Source organism: Ranitomeya imitator, chromosome 5, assembly GCF_032444005.1.
Source record: "Ranitomeya imitator isolate aRanImi1 chromosome 5, aRanImi1.pri, whole genome shotgun sequence".
In the NCBI taxonomy this organism is placed as follows: Eukaryota; Metazoa; Chordata; class Amphibia; order Anura; family Dendrobatidae; genus Ranitomeya; species Ranitomeya imitator.
In genome coordinates this window covers 31,755,316-31,771,235 of record NC_091286.1, presented here as the reverse complement: position 1 = coordinate 31,771,235, position 15,920 = coordinate 31,755,316, and the positions used below count along the sequence as shown (strand labels likewise).

Genomic DNA, 15,920 nt, shown 5'->3' with positions numbered 1-15,920 from the left:
TGGACACACCTTCTAATTTAAAGATTTTTCTGTATTTTCATGACTATGAAAATTGTACATTCACACTGAAGGCATCAAAACTATGAATTAACACATGTGGAATTATATACTTAACAAAAAGTGTGAAGCAACTGAAAATATGTCTCATATTCTAGGTTCTTCAAAGTAGCCACCTTTTGCTTTGATGACTGCTTTGCACACTCTTGGCATTCTCTTGATGTGCTTCAAGAGGTAGTCACCGGGAATGGTCTTCCAACAATCTTGAAGGAGTTCCCAGAGACGCTTAGCACTTGTTGGCCCTTTTGCCTTCACCCTGCGGTCCAGCTCACCCCAAACCATCTTGATTGGGTTCAGGTCTGGTGACTGTGGAGGCCAGGTCATCTGGCGTAGCGCCCCATCACTCTCCTTCTTGGTCAAATAGCCCTTACACGGCCTGGAGGTGTGTTTGAGGTCATTGTCCTGTTGAAAAATAAATGATGGTCCAACTAAACGCAAACCGGATGGAATAGCATGCCGCTGCAAGATGCTGTGGTAGCCATGCTGGTTCAGTATGCCTTCAATTTTGAATAAATCCCTAACAGTGTCACCAGCAAAGCCCCCCCACACCATCACACCTCCTCCTCCATGCTTCACGGTGGGAACCAGGCATGTAGAGTCCATCCGTTCACCTTTTCTGCGTCACACTGACACGGTGGTTGGAACCAAAGATCTCAAATTTGGACTCATCAGACCAAAGCACAGATTTCCACTGGTCTAATGTCCATTCCTTGTGTTCTTTAGCCCAAACAAGTCTCTTCTGCTTGTTGCCTGTCCTTAGCAGTGGTTTCCTAGCAGCTATTTTACCATGAACGCCTGCTGCACAAAGTCCCCTCTTAACAGTTGTTGTAGAGATGTGTCTGCTGCTAGAACTCTGTGTGGCATTGACCTGGTCTCTTATCTGAGCTGCTGTTAACCTGCGATTTCTGAGGCTGGTGACTCGGATAAACTTATCCTCAGAAGCAGAGGTGACTCTTGGTCTTCCTTTCCTGGGGCGGTCCTCATGTGAGCCAGTTTCTTTGTAGCACTTGATGGTTTTTGCAATTGCACTTGGGGAAACTTTCAAAGTTTTCCCAATTTTTCGGACTGACTGACCTTCATTTCTCAAAGTAATGATGGCCCCTCGTTTTTTGTTACTTAGCTGCTTTTTTCTTGCCATAATACAAATTCTAACAGTCTATTCAGTAGGACTATCAGCTGTGTATCCACCAGACTTTTGCACAACACAACTGATGGTCTCAACCCCATTTATAAGGCAAGAAATCCCACTTATTAAACCTGACAGGGCACGCCTGTGAAGTGAAAACCATTCCCGGTGACTACCTCTTGAAGCTCATCAAGAGAATGCCAAGAGTGTGCAAAGCAGTTGTGACGCCCAGGAGACCGGGATACCCAGCACCGGACCAATGGAGTCTGTCTCTTGAGGGGGATGTCACGGGTGGCTTGACCCGGTGCTGTGGCCTCAGGCAATGCACAGTGTAAGGGGTATCATGAGGGGACAGGCACTTACTTGATCAGCAGCAGGTTCTCCCAGCGATGACGATCTCGATCCTGGATAGATGGCTATTGTCCAAATGAAAGACTGAGGCACTGAAACGTTTAACCAGTTTACTTTAACATAAAAGGATTTACAACCAGTCCTGTCACCGGAGTCTGTATGGGAACTCTGAGTTACTTTGACCCTGCCGGGGTCTTCGCCTCTTATTGTGCGCAATTTCTGTGTGGCCCTGCTGCTGTATGTGAACTGGCTGCCGGCCCAATCTGTCCCCTCCGGGTCCTGGTTCGACGGGCAACCCGAGTCCATTTATCGGTTTACCCCCTCTGGGAGTACCGCTGAACTCTGTGTCTGTTGCTGCATCCGACCCTAGTGAAGCTGATATCACCTCACGTTTTTCCGGTTGCTGTATTATATATAATGAATACAGCCACGGATCCGGTATCCGTCTTTGCACCTGTTCTGGGTAGTGATTAATGCTACCCGGTTCTCACAATGTCCTTTTTCTCTATCCCTCTTCTCCTCAGGCCGGTGATTTAGGCCTGGTAACAGTCACAGGGCTGTTAGAGATTCAACTGTATGACCTCTCACTATCAGCTCCTTGGCCCAACTGCCATTTCTTCTCTCAGACCAGAATGGATCAAGGGGAGTCTCTGGAGCTCCCCCTTCTGGCCGGAGGTGGTAGTGCAGTCTTGCTATTTTAGTATTTGTACTTACTGTCAGTAACTATTTTTGTGGCAAATACCCCTATGGGTCCCACATTCCCCCTTAGTTAAGAACTGTACTCCGGGACTGTGGGACAATAACATTTTGAAATAACAATATGTACAGAGTCTTAAAAATGAAAAGTTACAAAAACCACTCAAGGAAACAAAAATAGAGTTCTGTAAAAAGTCACTTCAAATAGCGTCCATTAATACAGTTCTATCCTTGAAGGTATTAGGAACGGCACTGTACTTAGTGTCCAGGAATTTAGTTCGATTTTTCCAACGGAGTTATCAATATAAAGTCTAAAGAAAGTTCAAAAAGAGCAAAAAGCAAAGTTCAAAAAGCAGTCTTTCCGGAGCTTTGATTTAGTGCCTCCGGGCTGATAAAAAGTTCAAGAATATGCAATAAGTTCATACAGACAAGTCTCTGTAGGCACTGGGCTTAAACGTTGCAGACTGATAGCAATGACTATACTACATTTTCTGTTTAACTATATACGGCATAACATATATACAATTCACATTATGAGCTTTATAGTTGGTAATCTGCATACCTGGCCGGTAATTGACCCTGGGTACTACGCTGTGATCTACGTAATAGCGGTGTCTCTTCATGTGGTGTACTACTGTCTACTGCGGATGTAGTATCTGCCCGCTCTGCTAAAGATAATTCCATGACTATGGAGTTGGCAAGTCCACCGTGAATGGGATTACTCTGACCAGGAATCTGTTCTTCCTGGCCTGGAACCTCCTGTAGTACGGGGTCAGCCTCTTCCTGTCTTGGGACTTCTGGTATTGGGTTCGGTGTTGGGTAAAAGGCCACCATGGGAACCACTACTGCACCATGGTATGTTAGTAGGGTTTTGGGAAAGTCTCCTATACAGGTGTGATACACTTCCTCTTCTTTTTCCTTTACTGGTTGAACCTGTATGGGTTGAATAACTTCTGGTTCTGGCTGGACAACGTCTGGCTCTTTCAATGCTTCCGGACATAATTTAAGATTGTCTCTTGACACTAGTACAGATGTTAAGCCTCCGTTTTTGCTAATGAGACACATTTTAGGATTATCCACTCTTGTTGGTAAAACTGTGTAGGGTACGGCTTCCCACTGATTGTCCAGTTTATTGGTTCGACGATTTCTCTTGAGCACTTGGTCACCCGGTCTTAATGGGGTCGCTAGAGCATTCTGGTTGAAAGTTCGCTCTTGTCTTTCTCTAGTTTGCTGAAGGCTTCTTTCCACACTCTCTTGCACTTGGCGATACTGCTTTTGCCGTATGATATCCCAATTGGAGTCTTGAACTTCTGCGTCTGGTTTCAGAATTCCCATTTCTAGATCGATTGGTAATTGGCCGGGTCTTGCACGCATAAGGTAAGCTGGGGTGCAGTTGGTGGAGCTCACCGGGACATGATTATACAGATCCACCAAGTCAGGCAATTTCTCTGGCCATTGATTCCTTTCTGTCTCAGGTAAAGTCTTTAGTAGGTCTATTACAATATGGTTCATCTTCTCGCATAAGCCGTTTGTTTGTGGATGATAGGCCGTCGTCCGGATCTTTTTGCAACCATACATATTACAGAATTCTCTGAAGATCTCTGATTCAAAGGCTGTACCTTGGTCGGTGAGAACCTGTTCCGGATATCCATGGGGTCTACAAAAGTACGTTTGGAACGCTTTGGCTGCTGTTTTTGCTGTCAGATCTTTTACGGGTACTACTACCAAGAAACGTGAATAATGGTCCACGATGGTCAAGGCATAGACATAGCCGGACCGGCTTGGTGTCAACTTCACGTGGTCCATGGCTACAAGTTCAAGTGGTTGTTTGGTGATTATGGGCTGCAGTGGTGCTCTTTGGTTCTTTTGATCGTTTCTTCTGAGGTTGCACGGGCCACAATTTCTGCACCACTGTTCGATTGATTTTCTCATCCCGACCCAATAAAATCTTTCTCTTAGAAGTACTTCTAACTTTTTCCAACCGAAGTGACCAGCACCATTATGGTAAGCTTCGAGGACCATCTTCACATCTTGTTTAGGCACAATAATCTGCCAAACCAATTCATGTGTTTTCGGATTGGTGTATCTTCTACAGAGCTTCCCTTGATACAGGAACATTTTGCCTCTCTCTTTCCAGAGTTGATGCGTCTCTTCTGGGGCATCCTCATAGGGATATGCACTTTGCTCAGTCAACAGTTCCTTCACCAACTTCACAGCCGGATTGCTGTCTTGGGTGTCAGCCCATCTATGGTGTGCTAACGGATTAAAATTCACCTCTTGTTGTTTCTGATAGGTACTTGACTGATGATGTTTTGCCTTGGGACGATGGAAGGCTGGTAGTTCAATTTCTTCAAGCTCCCCCGTTTCCCCTTCTACATCTCTCAAGTGTGGCATCCGGGATAGGGCATCGGCATTTCCATTCTTGCGACCTGCTCGATACTTGATTATGAAGTTGTAATTAGATAACCGGGCTATCCATCGCTGTTCTAACGCACCTAATTTGGCTGTGTCCAGGTGGGTCAACGGATTGTTGTCAGTATAGACAATAAATTCTGCAGCGGCCAGATAGTGTTTGAAACGCTCCATCACAGCCCAAACTACTGCCAGTAGTTCCAATTTGAAGGAGCTGTAATTTTCTGAATTTCTTTCAGTAGGCCGGAGCTTTCTACTTGCAAAGGCGATGACTTTCTCCCGACCTTCTTGCTTTTGTGACAGCACCGCTCCTAGTCCCACATTACTGGCATCGGTGTAGAGGATGAAAGGTTTATGGTAATCTGGGTATGCCAGAACCTCTTCTCCGGTTAGTGCCTTCTTTAGTTGTTCAAAGGAGTCTTCCCTTTCGTCGTTCCACTGAAAAGGAGGGTTTCGGTTTGAAGGTTTCTTCGTCTGCCCTACCAAGGTGTCTTGCAAGGGTGCTGCCAACTTGGTAAATCCTTTTATAAATCTGCGATAGTAACCCACCAATCCCAGGAATTGTCTCACTTCTTTTGCGCTGGTAGGTCTTGGCCAATCCCTTATGGCGCTTATTTTCTCGGGATCTGGTGCTACTCCCTCCGAACTCACGATGTGTCCCAGGTACTGTACCTTTGGCTTGAGAAGGTGACATTTGGATGGCTTGACTTTCATGCCATACCTGGATAAGGCTTCGAACACTTCTGCCAGGTCTATTAAGTGTTGTTCGTAAGTCTTTGAGTAGACGATCACATCATCTAGGTACAGGAGGACGGTCTCGAAGTTCTTGTGTCCGAGGCAGCATTCCATCAGCCGCTGGAAGGTACCGGATGCGTTGCAGAGTCCGAACGGCATGCGATTAAATTCACATAGACCCATTGGTGTGGTGAATGCCGTCTTTTCCTTATCTCTCTCAGCCACAGGGACTTGCCAATACCCGCTTGTTAAGTCTAAGGTGGAAAAATAATTAGCAGATTTCAAAGCAGTTAAGGACTCTTCTATCCTAGGCAAGGGGTAGGCGTCTTTATGGGTGATGTTATTAATCTTCCGGTAGTCTACGCACATTCTCATGGTTCCGTCCTTTTTTTTGACAATCACTAGAGGGGCCGCCCAGGGGCTACAGCTGTCTCTTATTACCCCGGCCTGTTTCATTTCCCTCAGCATATCTTTTGCACATTGATAGTGAGCGGGCGGTATGGGTCTATATCTTTCTTTTATTGGGGGATGGTCACCTGTGGGGATTGTGTGTTCTACCCCTTCTATCCGTCCGAAGTCCAATGGGTGTTTACTGAAGACTTGTTCATATTCCGTCACTAGCCTATACACCCCTTGTTTTTGATGGGTAGGTGTTGAATTTATGCCCACGTGTAGCTGTTGGCACCAATCCTCCATTTCTCCATCTGAGCCATTGCCTTCCACCTGACAGGTTGGTTCTAAGGGCTCAATGGTTGTGATGGCATTGTTGTCAACAGTATATAGCTTTGCCATTGTAGCATACCTTGGCAAAGTGACCTCTTCCTCTCCACAGTTCAAAAGTCGTACCGGCACTCGTCCCCGGTGTACCTCGACTATCCCTCGTGCTGTGAGTATAGTGGGCCTGCTGTCGGTGTACACTGGTTCTATTAAGGCTTGATAATCTCGTCCCTTAGTACCAATGGCTGCTCTACACCATACCAGCATTTCTGTTTTTGGTGGGATTACAATAGACGTTGGATCACTTACCCTCACACTGCCGATTTCTCCACCTGCAACTTCTACCTGTTGCCTTAACATCAATACTTTTATTTCCCTCCGGAGAACTCTCTGCTGGCAGGATTGGGCAGTTTCAGCAATTTGCTGTAAGACAGAAATGACTTCGGAAAAGCAGTTCTCTAACACATTCATTCCTATCAATACAGTTGGTTCACAGTTCCGCCGGTCAACATCAACAACAATTATACCCTGTTTCTTCAGTTCTACTTTACCAATCTTTATGGTCATCTCCCTGAATCCTAGTTTCGGTACCAACTTACCATTACTGGCCCATATATCTAGTTCAACATCAGAGGGCCCTTTATCAATATCTGCATCAGCCCAGTACCTCTTATAAAGGATATACGGTATAGATGAAATCTGGGAACCTGTGTCCAGCAAAGCGTTGAGGGGCATTCCGTCCAGCACGATAGGGATAATGGGTCGTCCTCCGATGTACCTGTCATGCCAGGGTGTTGGGCCTTGAAAGTTCATTCCTGCGAAGCGGCCCGCATTCCCAGGGGATTCCCGTTTAAATCACAATCTCGTGCAAAGTGGCCTGGCTGCTGGCAACGGCGGCAAATGGGCTGTCCATCCGGTTGGTAGCGGTCGCGGGGTCGTCCTCTCCATGTCGGGTATCTCCGGGGTCTCATCCATGGAACATCCTCTCTACAGTTTGCCAACTCCATCTTGTGTCCTCTCATCTCCTGCATGGTTTTAGCCATTGAAGCAACAACATCAGCTAAAGAGTCAAGCTTTTGTTGAAGAGCCTCATTAGTACTGGGCCCCAGGGGCTTAGCAATGGCCCCAGACATAGCTGATGTCACTGGCACTCCCTGTTGTTGAGGTGCCTCTGTCATGGGTTGCGCAGGATCCTGATCCCGAGGTGCCTCTGCCAGCTGGAGACGTATAGCGCTCTCCTTTAATTGGGCAAATGTCAATTCAGGGTTCTTAAAAACAAGCATGCTCACATGCCCCCGGTGAGAAGGGGTGTAGAGTCCCTCAATAAATTGATCTCTTAGCAGTTTATCCGCTCCGGTGTTAAAAATGGGTTCAGCCAGTGTAAGTGATTTAAGGGCTTCCTGCAGGTTTAAGGCAAAGTCTCTCACGCCCTCATTAGCTTTTTGTTTGCAACTAAAGAATCGTATTTTAGCTTTGCTGCTGGCCGTGGTTTCAAATGTAGCTTTTAATCCAGCAAATATGCGTTCAACAGTGCCTTTTAGATCAGCTGCCCATGCTGTGACTTCTCGCTTAGCATGGCCACTTAACTGCATCATCAGGAGACTAACACGCTGAACTTCACCCACAGGGAACATGTCAAAATGGGCCAGCATCTTTTCTCTGAAATCGTCAAGGGTATTAGGCTCACCTTCATACATTGGAAGCCATGGGCCACCCGGGGTATATGGCATCAGCACCGGCATGATGGGCGCCACTCCTTGCACCGCTGCGCTGCCGGACTCTCTATTGACACTCTGTCTTTCAGCTGCATTAGCGTTGCCGAGTGCTGCGGCGTCTCCGTGCTGCGACATACTGTGCCCCCTTAGTTAATCCGGACCCTTCCGGTCCTCCGCTTCCGTCGGGATAGTGTAGATTCGTTCCGCTGTGCAGCAGGATCGATTTTCCCCTTGCTCTGATGTCAGAGCGCTCAGCTTGGTGCCGCCCACAATGACACGCCCCCTGCTGCTCCCACCCACCGCGCTCTGTAATGGCGGATTCTGAAGTTTTTCAGTTAGACTGGGGCTCAGGTGATGGCGTAGCTCAATTAACAGTCTCGTGCCTAACGGTTATGAAGTGATTACCTCAGGGGATGGCGGCCATCTTTACTCCATTATAACCAATGGGGAAAAGTCACTTTCAATAGTTTTCAATGGGGAATGGATTTTTCTTTAATAAAGTCAATTTTCAAGATTTTTCATCCCAGTTTTCACAGTTTTGGGCTCCAATCACGGCACACAATACCCGGTATACGGGCTGGCTCTATCCTGTTCGTGACGCCAATTGTGACGCCCGAGAGACCGGGGTACCCAGCACCGGACCAATGGAGTCTGTCTCTTGAGGGGGATGTCACGGGTGGCTTGACCCGGTGCTGTGGCCTCAGGCAATGCACAGTGTAAGGGGTATCATGAGGGGACAGGCACTTACTTGATCAGCAGCAGGTTCTCCCAGCGATGACGATCTCGATCCTGGATAGATGGCTATTGTCCAAATGAAAGACTGAGGCACTGAAACGTTTAACCAGTTTACTTTAACATAAAAGGATTTACAACCAGTCCTGTCACCGGAGTCTGTATGGGAACTCTGAGTTACTTTGACCCTGCCGGGGTCTTCGCCTCTTATTGTGCGCAATTTCTGTGTGGCCCTGCTGCTGTATGTGAACTGGCTGCTGGCCCAATCTGTCCCCTCCGGGTCCTGGTTCGACGGGCAACCCGAGTCCATTTATCGGTTTACCCCCTCTGGGAGTACCGCTGAACTCTGTGTCTGTTGCTGCATCCGACCCTAGTGAAGCTGATATCACCTCACGTTTTTCCGGTTGCTGTATTATATATAATGAATACAGCCACGGATCCGGTATCCGTCTTTGCACCTGTTCTGGGTAGTGATTAATGCTACCCGGTTCTCACAATGTCCTTTTTCTCTATCCCTCTTCTCCTCAGGCCGGTGATTTAGGCCTGGTAACAGTCACAGGGCTGTTAGAGATTCAACTGTATGACCTCTCACTATCAGCTCCTTGGCCCAACTGCCATTTCTTCTCTCAGACCAGAATGGATCAAGGGGAGTCTCTGGAGCTCCCCCTTCTGGCCGGAGGTGGTAGTGCAGTCTTGCTATTTTAGTATTTGTACTTACTGTCAGTAACTATTTTTGTGGCAAATACCCCTAGGGGTGCCACACAGTCATCAAAGCAAAAGGTGGCTACTTTGAAGAACCTAGAATATAAGACATAATTTCAGTTGTTTCACACTTTTTTGTTAAGTATATAATTCCACATGTGTTAATTCATAGTTTTGATGCCTTCAGTGTGAATGTATAATTTTCATAGTCATGAAAATACAGAAACATTTTTAAATGAGAAGGTGTGTCCAAACACACCTGTATATGTACAGTATATGTCTTTATTTATATATTTTTTTTAAATTTTAAACAGTTTTTGCTTTCAGTATATTGGGGCCTAGAAATATATAAAATGCATGTTTTTTATGAGAAGTTAGTAAAAATAACCCAGCAAATTATAGACTTTTAGGGGATTTTTTTTATGCCATGTGTAGTGTGGTATCAATAATATTTAACTTTGACATTATTCTTGTGATATATATATATATATATTTATTTTTTTTATTGTTGATTGTTTTTAATCCCTAATGACCTACAATACACTTTTTGTGACCTTACATCCTTTTTGTCTTCCACTCAACTCTCTAATGGCAGACAAACTCCTTCTTTAATGGCCTAAAATGGAGGAACCTCTTATCCCAAATGTTTAACCCTATGGTTTCCTGATGATGCAGGACTGGGGATACATAGTGCAGTTAACTCTGAGATCCCAAAATAAAAATATTCTACCTGTTATGTCAGCACCTTCTGTACCCTAACAGCAAATTGTATCAAAGTGACACAGAACGTAATAAAAACAGCCCTAAAAAAAAATCACAAAAATATGAACATTTCTGATTTACATTTATTACGTAAAAGCAAGAAATTTACACGCATGAATTTATTCAGTGTGGCATATAAATTAAGCAACCGTGCCAAAAATGTAAATTTTTCACCTCCATAAACAAAGCTTCATATCATCACATCTATAAGCAAATGATACAGTCATGGCTGCTGAAATTCAGAAAGTTAAAACAAAATAACTTTAGCTGGTCGATATGGGGTTAAACATTGACATTATTTTTATGGAAAAATAAGAGCTTCATTTTTTGGGCAAAGACTTTCAATTTTTTAAGCAAACTTTATTTAAAGGGGATGTCCACTTTTAAAGAAAATATATATATATTTTTTACCTAAATGCTTTCCTTTGGGGCTAAAAATCATATTTGCTATTGGGTTTCATTAAAAACTTTGCTAAGTTTGGCTTTTACAAGTGTTTTTTTTTTCCTGTAAGTTAAACTTTGATGTGGTCTGTTGTCATAAGGGTACCGTTACACATAACGATATCGTTAACGATATCGTTGCTTTTTGTGACGTAGCAACGATATCGTTAACGAAATCGTTATGCGTGACAGCGACCAACGATCAGGCCCCTGCTGGGAGATCGTCGGTCGCTGGGGAAAGTCCAGCACTTTATTTTGTCGCTGGATCTCCCGCTGACATCGCTGAATCGGCGTGTGTGACGCCGATTCAGCGATGTCGTCACTGGTAACCAGGGTAAACATCGGGTTACTAAGCGCAGGGCCGCGCTTAGTAACCCCATGTTTACCCTGGTTACCATTGTAAATGTAAAAAAACAAACACTACATACTTACATTCCCGGTGTCTGGTCAGGTCCCTCGCCTTCAGCTTCCTGCACTGACTGGTGAGCGCCGGCCGGCCGTAAAGCACAGCACAGCGGTGACGTCACCGCTGTACTTTACGGCCGGCGCTCAGTCAGTGCTGGAAGCTGAAGGCGAGGGACATGACCAGACACCGGGAATGTAAGTATGTAGTGTTTGTTTTTTTACATTTACAACGGTAACCAGGGTAAACATCGGGTTACTAAGCGCGGCCCTGCTCTTAGTAACTCGATGTTTACCCTGGTTACCCGGGGACTTCGGGATCGTTGGTCGCTGGAGAGCGGTCTGTGTGACAGCTCTCCAGCGACCAAACAGCGACGCTGCAGCAATCGACATCGTTGTCGGTAACGCTGCAGTGTCGCTTAGTGTGACGGTACCTTAAGTCAGCAGAGGAGCTAAGAAAATACAGATAAAAGAGTTGCAAAGTCTTTGTCAGAATGTGAGTGGTCTCACTCTTTCACAGCTCACTCTTTCTGCAGCACAAAGGTTATAAAAATCAAACGATGCAAAGTTTTATAAGGGAGCCCAATTGTTAGGTCATATTACATACAAAGAAGGATCTTCCATCTCTCTTGCAAAATGATGTCTGGGAAAGAAGAGATTGAGCGTGGCGAATTACAATGTCCTTTTGGCCAGTGATTTACTTCAACCTCCCCACTAGAAACACATGCATGTGTGAGGGAGCGCCAGGGCCGTAGTCATGGCTGAGAATATCTGTTTACACGTGCCGTGATCTCCAGCCACATGAATACAATGTCCCTTAGTCAGCATACCTGTCTCTCTTCTTTCCGTACCTTCAGGGTCACCTCTAGTCCATTGCAGGCTCACCCCTGACGATTGCGCATAAACAGAGACAGTCCAATTCCAACTTTAAACGTAGAACTTAAAGGTACCATCACACTCAGCAACTTTTCAGCGAGAACGACAACGATCCGTGACGTTGCAGCGTCCTGGATAGCAATCTCGTTGTGTTTGACACGCAGCAGCGATCTGGATCCCGCTGTGACATCGCTGGTCAGAGCTAGAAGTCCAGAACTTTATTTGGTCGTCAGGTTGGCGTGTATCGTCATGTTTGACATCAAAAGCAACGATGCCTGCAACGTTTTACATGGAGCTAACAACCAGCGAGAACGATAAGTGAGTCGCCGTTACGTCACTGGATCGCTCCTGCATCGTTCTGGAGCTGCTGTGTTTGACATCTCTACAGCGACCTAAACAGCGACCATCCAGCGATCGACTCGTTGTCTATATCGCTGCAGCGTCGCTGAGTGTGACGGTACCCTTACTTGATTTCAGTCGCAGCATGTCCACATCGGTTACAGCATTAACACAGAGTTCTGCACGTTCCCATTCCTCACTTTCCCTGTACTCTTCTCTATGTTCTTCAGTTTGTAACCAGTTCATCCCATCTCAACCGGTACCGCAGCGTCCTCCCTGTTCAGCTTCACTATGTTTAGGAGTTCCTTTGTCCGTTTCACACTGGACATGAGGGCCTCTACCCATGTAGAAAGCTGCCACATCTTGGAGCGACCTGTGTTCTTAGTCTGCTGCACTGCTGGCCCACTGGCCCTGGATGGCTGGGCTCTTGAAACATTACGGAGCGGCCCGCCCTGTCTGGGCTCCCTGGTCCTTACTGGCCAGAAACAGGAAAAACCCTCTATCTTATACACGGTTGGCTCCTCCTATGTAAACTAAGTACACCAATGTACCCCCTTTAGTGTCCACCTTGAGGTACTGCACTTACCCGATCTACGCAACATATAAATATATGTACATAGCAGAATCAGAAACATTATATAAATATATAATTATATACATTATCAACATAAGGAAAAAGGGGTGGAGCATCACACGGTCCCAGCACACCCCTTACACATGCTCAACCAATCTGAGCCTGCATGTGTACAGGGTGGTCGGGAGAGGCACAGTAGCTGTTGGCCGAATGACCTGTAAGGTGTATGAGCAACTTAAAGTTAAGTGTGCCAATACCTGGACAGCACTGATTTCACAAGATCCATACTGTACTTACCAGGATGTAATCTGCCCCCTCTGAGCTGTATGTGAAGAACAGGAGACCTCTCAGCTGGTCAGTTTTAAACATGAAGGATATTTCAATGTCTTTGCCATCAGGAAATACAGAAGGAGCCAATTCAAGGAAACCTGAAATAATAAAAAGTCAGAGACATAATTGTAAAGCCCAGAGTACAGTCAGGAATAGTCAGAATAGGTGAGATATTACCAAAGCCTAGAAAGTGCGCTCCCTGCTCCACAGACTCTGGACAGCCCTCCCACTTCTCACGCACGTTGTGTCGTTCCTCGGCTTTATCCCAGTCTAGCAGTCGCCATAATTTGGGATTGTCGCTCTTCTGTATGAATATGTCACCAAGACAGCCAACAAAACTCCTCCGGATTATTTGTGTGTTACCTGTGATAAATTACACATGCTGAAAAAACAATTATGGAGGAAGAAAGGAATAAAAGGAAAGAAAGGATGAATAGGAAGGAAGAGGAAACAAGGAAAGAAGAAAATAGAGAAAATGGAAGGATGGGACTAAATAAAGAAGAAAGGAAGACAGGAAGGAAGATAGGAAATGAATAGAAATGAGAAAGGATGGAGGGAAGAATAAAGGAGGGGATGAAAAGAGGAAAGATGAAAGGGAGGGACGTGGGATAGATGGATGGAGGAAATTTTAGAGAGGGAAAGTTGAAAGGAGGAAAACAGTAAGAAATGAAGGAATGAAGAAAAGGATAGAGGGAGGAAACGAGAGAGAGTAAGGAAGGAATAAAGAAAGGAGGAAAGAAGGATACGAATTATGCAAACAAGTAGGCTATAAAAAAGGAAAAAGAAATGGAGGGATAGAGAGAGGTAAGGAGGAAATAATAAGAAAAGGGGGGATCAAAAATACACTCTAAGGCTGATTTCACATTTGCGTTTGTTGCCGCTGCATTTTTGCGCAAAAAAACGCATGCGTTTTTTTCCTTATACTTAACATTAAAAACGCATGCGTTTTTTTGCATGTGTTTTGCCGCGTTTTGCCGCCGCATGCATCTTTTCTATGCATGCGTTGTGTTGCAGAAATGCAACATGTAGTAATTTTTAGCGGGTTTTTTTGCGGCAAAAAAACTATTGCTGTCTATGCAAATGCATGCGTTTTTAAGCACATGCATTTGGTTGCATTAAAAACGCATGCGTTTTTATAGAAAAAAAAACAAAAAAACACACTGATATGCCACCCCCCACCATAAAGGTGATAAAGGGATCCTAACCCTAACCCTAACCCTAAAGGGATCCTAACCCTAACCCTAAAGGGATCCTAACCCTAACCCTACCCCTAACCCTAACCCTAACCCTAAGGGTTAGGGTTAGGATCCCTTTAGGGGTAGGGGTAGGGTTAGGGTTAGGATCCCTAGGGTTAGGGTTAGGGGTAGGGTTAGGGTTAGGATCCCTAGGGTTAGGGTTAGGGTTTGGGGTAGGGTTAGGGTTAGGGGTAGGGTTAGGGTTAGGGGTAGGGTTAGGGTTAGGGTTAGGATCCCTTTAGGGTTAGGGTTAGGGTTAGGATCCCTACCCCTAACCCTAACCCTAGCTATTTCTGTTTATAGTGGGTTTTTTACTTGATTTTGATGATTGGCAGCTGTCACACACTTCTCATCATGCGTTTAAAAAACGCAAACGCATGAAAAAACACATGTAAACGCGTCAAAACGCCGCATTTTTTCACCACATGCAAAAACGCATGCGTCTAAAAAACGCAGCGTTTGCACGCGTTTACATGCGTTTTTTCACCATGCGTTTTTAAAAAAAAAAACGCATGCGTTTTAAAACGCAAGTGTGAAGCCAGCCTAAAGAATACCTTGGAATTCCTTAGATTGCACACCTTGGCAAAGTTGGAACAAATTGGATTGAGACTTAGTGAATGTAAAAAGAAAGGAAGGAAGAAAGGATTGATGTTTTTTTATTTACCAATGTCCTTTCTTTTCACAGAGAAGTTAGTGGGCAGGCCTCCAACAAATACACCGGTGTTTTCACCAATAACTGTGCCACTGCCTGTGGCAGAAGCAGAACCTCGAGAGAAGGAATAAATAGGTGAGTAGTGCAGAGTTTTACAATCATCACAATAATAGAAAGACAATTCTCAAGGATCGCTTTATATTCCATTTTGGAAACCAGCAGAAAAGCAGAATGTTAATTGAATCAAATGAATCTCGCCTAGTAACAAATAGGTTAGAGGATTATCTCATGACCACCTTTTTTTAAAGAAAAGATTTAAAAAAGAAAGATCTGATCTTCGCCGTTGACTCGTCTACCTGAATATTTTCCATCCACAGTTATGGTTCCCGTAGCTTCATTTCTTGTAGCGATGATCTGATGCCACTTCCTATCATTGTAGAGTCTGTTGTCATCATTCGTAGGAGATACGGCCACTGCCGAATCCTTCAAAGAAACACAATATTTTTGTTGCTGATCTATAGCTCCAGTGAAAATTATTCAAAACCCCCCATAAATTAGGATTAATATTACCAAAATTTTCAAACTTGTTTCCAATGAACAAGAACAATTTAGACAATTAACTTAATTAATGGTTTCTCCACATACAACACAAAATGTCACTTTTATTGACTACTGGAATCTTAGAATTATTCACCCCTTCATGACCAGAGTCTTCAGTAGTTATTAGAACGTCCATTGGCTGTTATGACCTACTGCGAACATGATGTGTAGTCAGACACCAAGAATATTACCCCATTTCTCACGAACAGTGGCCTCCAGGTCACTATTATTCTTGGGTTTGTGTGCTGCTACCTCCTTCTTCAAATCCCAAAGATTTTCAATATTTTTCCTTCATGACCTGAGTGAAGCTGTTTGTGCAAAAGAACCACCAAGAACAAAAACGTTTTCTCGAAAATGTGGATCTGATCCTGAGTTAGCCCTAGTAAAACTTCGTAATCTAATACTACTAAACGTAAGTTGAACTATCGAACATCCCTTCACTTACAATTCCCCTCTCTTTAGCTTA

General features: G+C 44.8%; 1 protein-coding gene across 1 annotated transcript in view; it reads right to left on the bottom strand.

The window, feature by feature from the left end:
• The window catches only part of USH2A (usherin), an 824,795-nt gene that overhangs the window by 512,228 nt on the left and 296,647 nt on the right, over positions 1-15,920 (bottom strand). Inside the window, exons 23-26 of the mRNA XM_069726496.1 lie at positions 15,211-15,337; positions 14,871-14,968; positions 13,145-13,325; positions 12,935-13,065 (exon numbers count right to left, since the gene is read on the bottom strand). Coding sequence (XP_069582597.1) covers positions 12,935-13,065; positions 13,145-13,325; positions 14,871-14,968; positions 15,211-15,337 — 537 coding nt within the window. The remainder of the gene's footprint in view (positions 1-12,934; positions 13,066-13,144; positions 13,326-14,870; positions 14,969-15,210; positions 15,338-15,920) is intronic.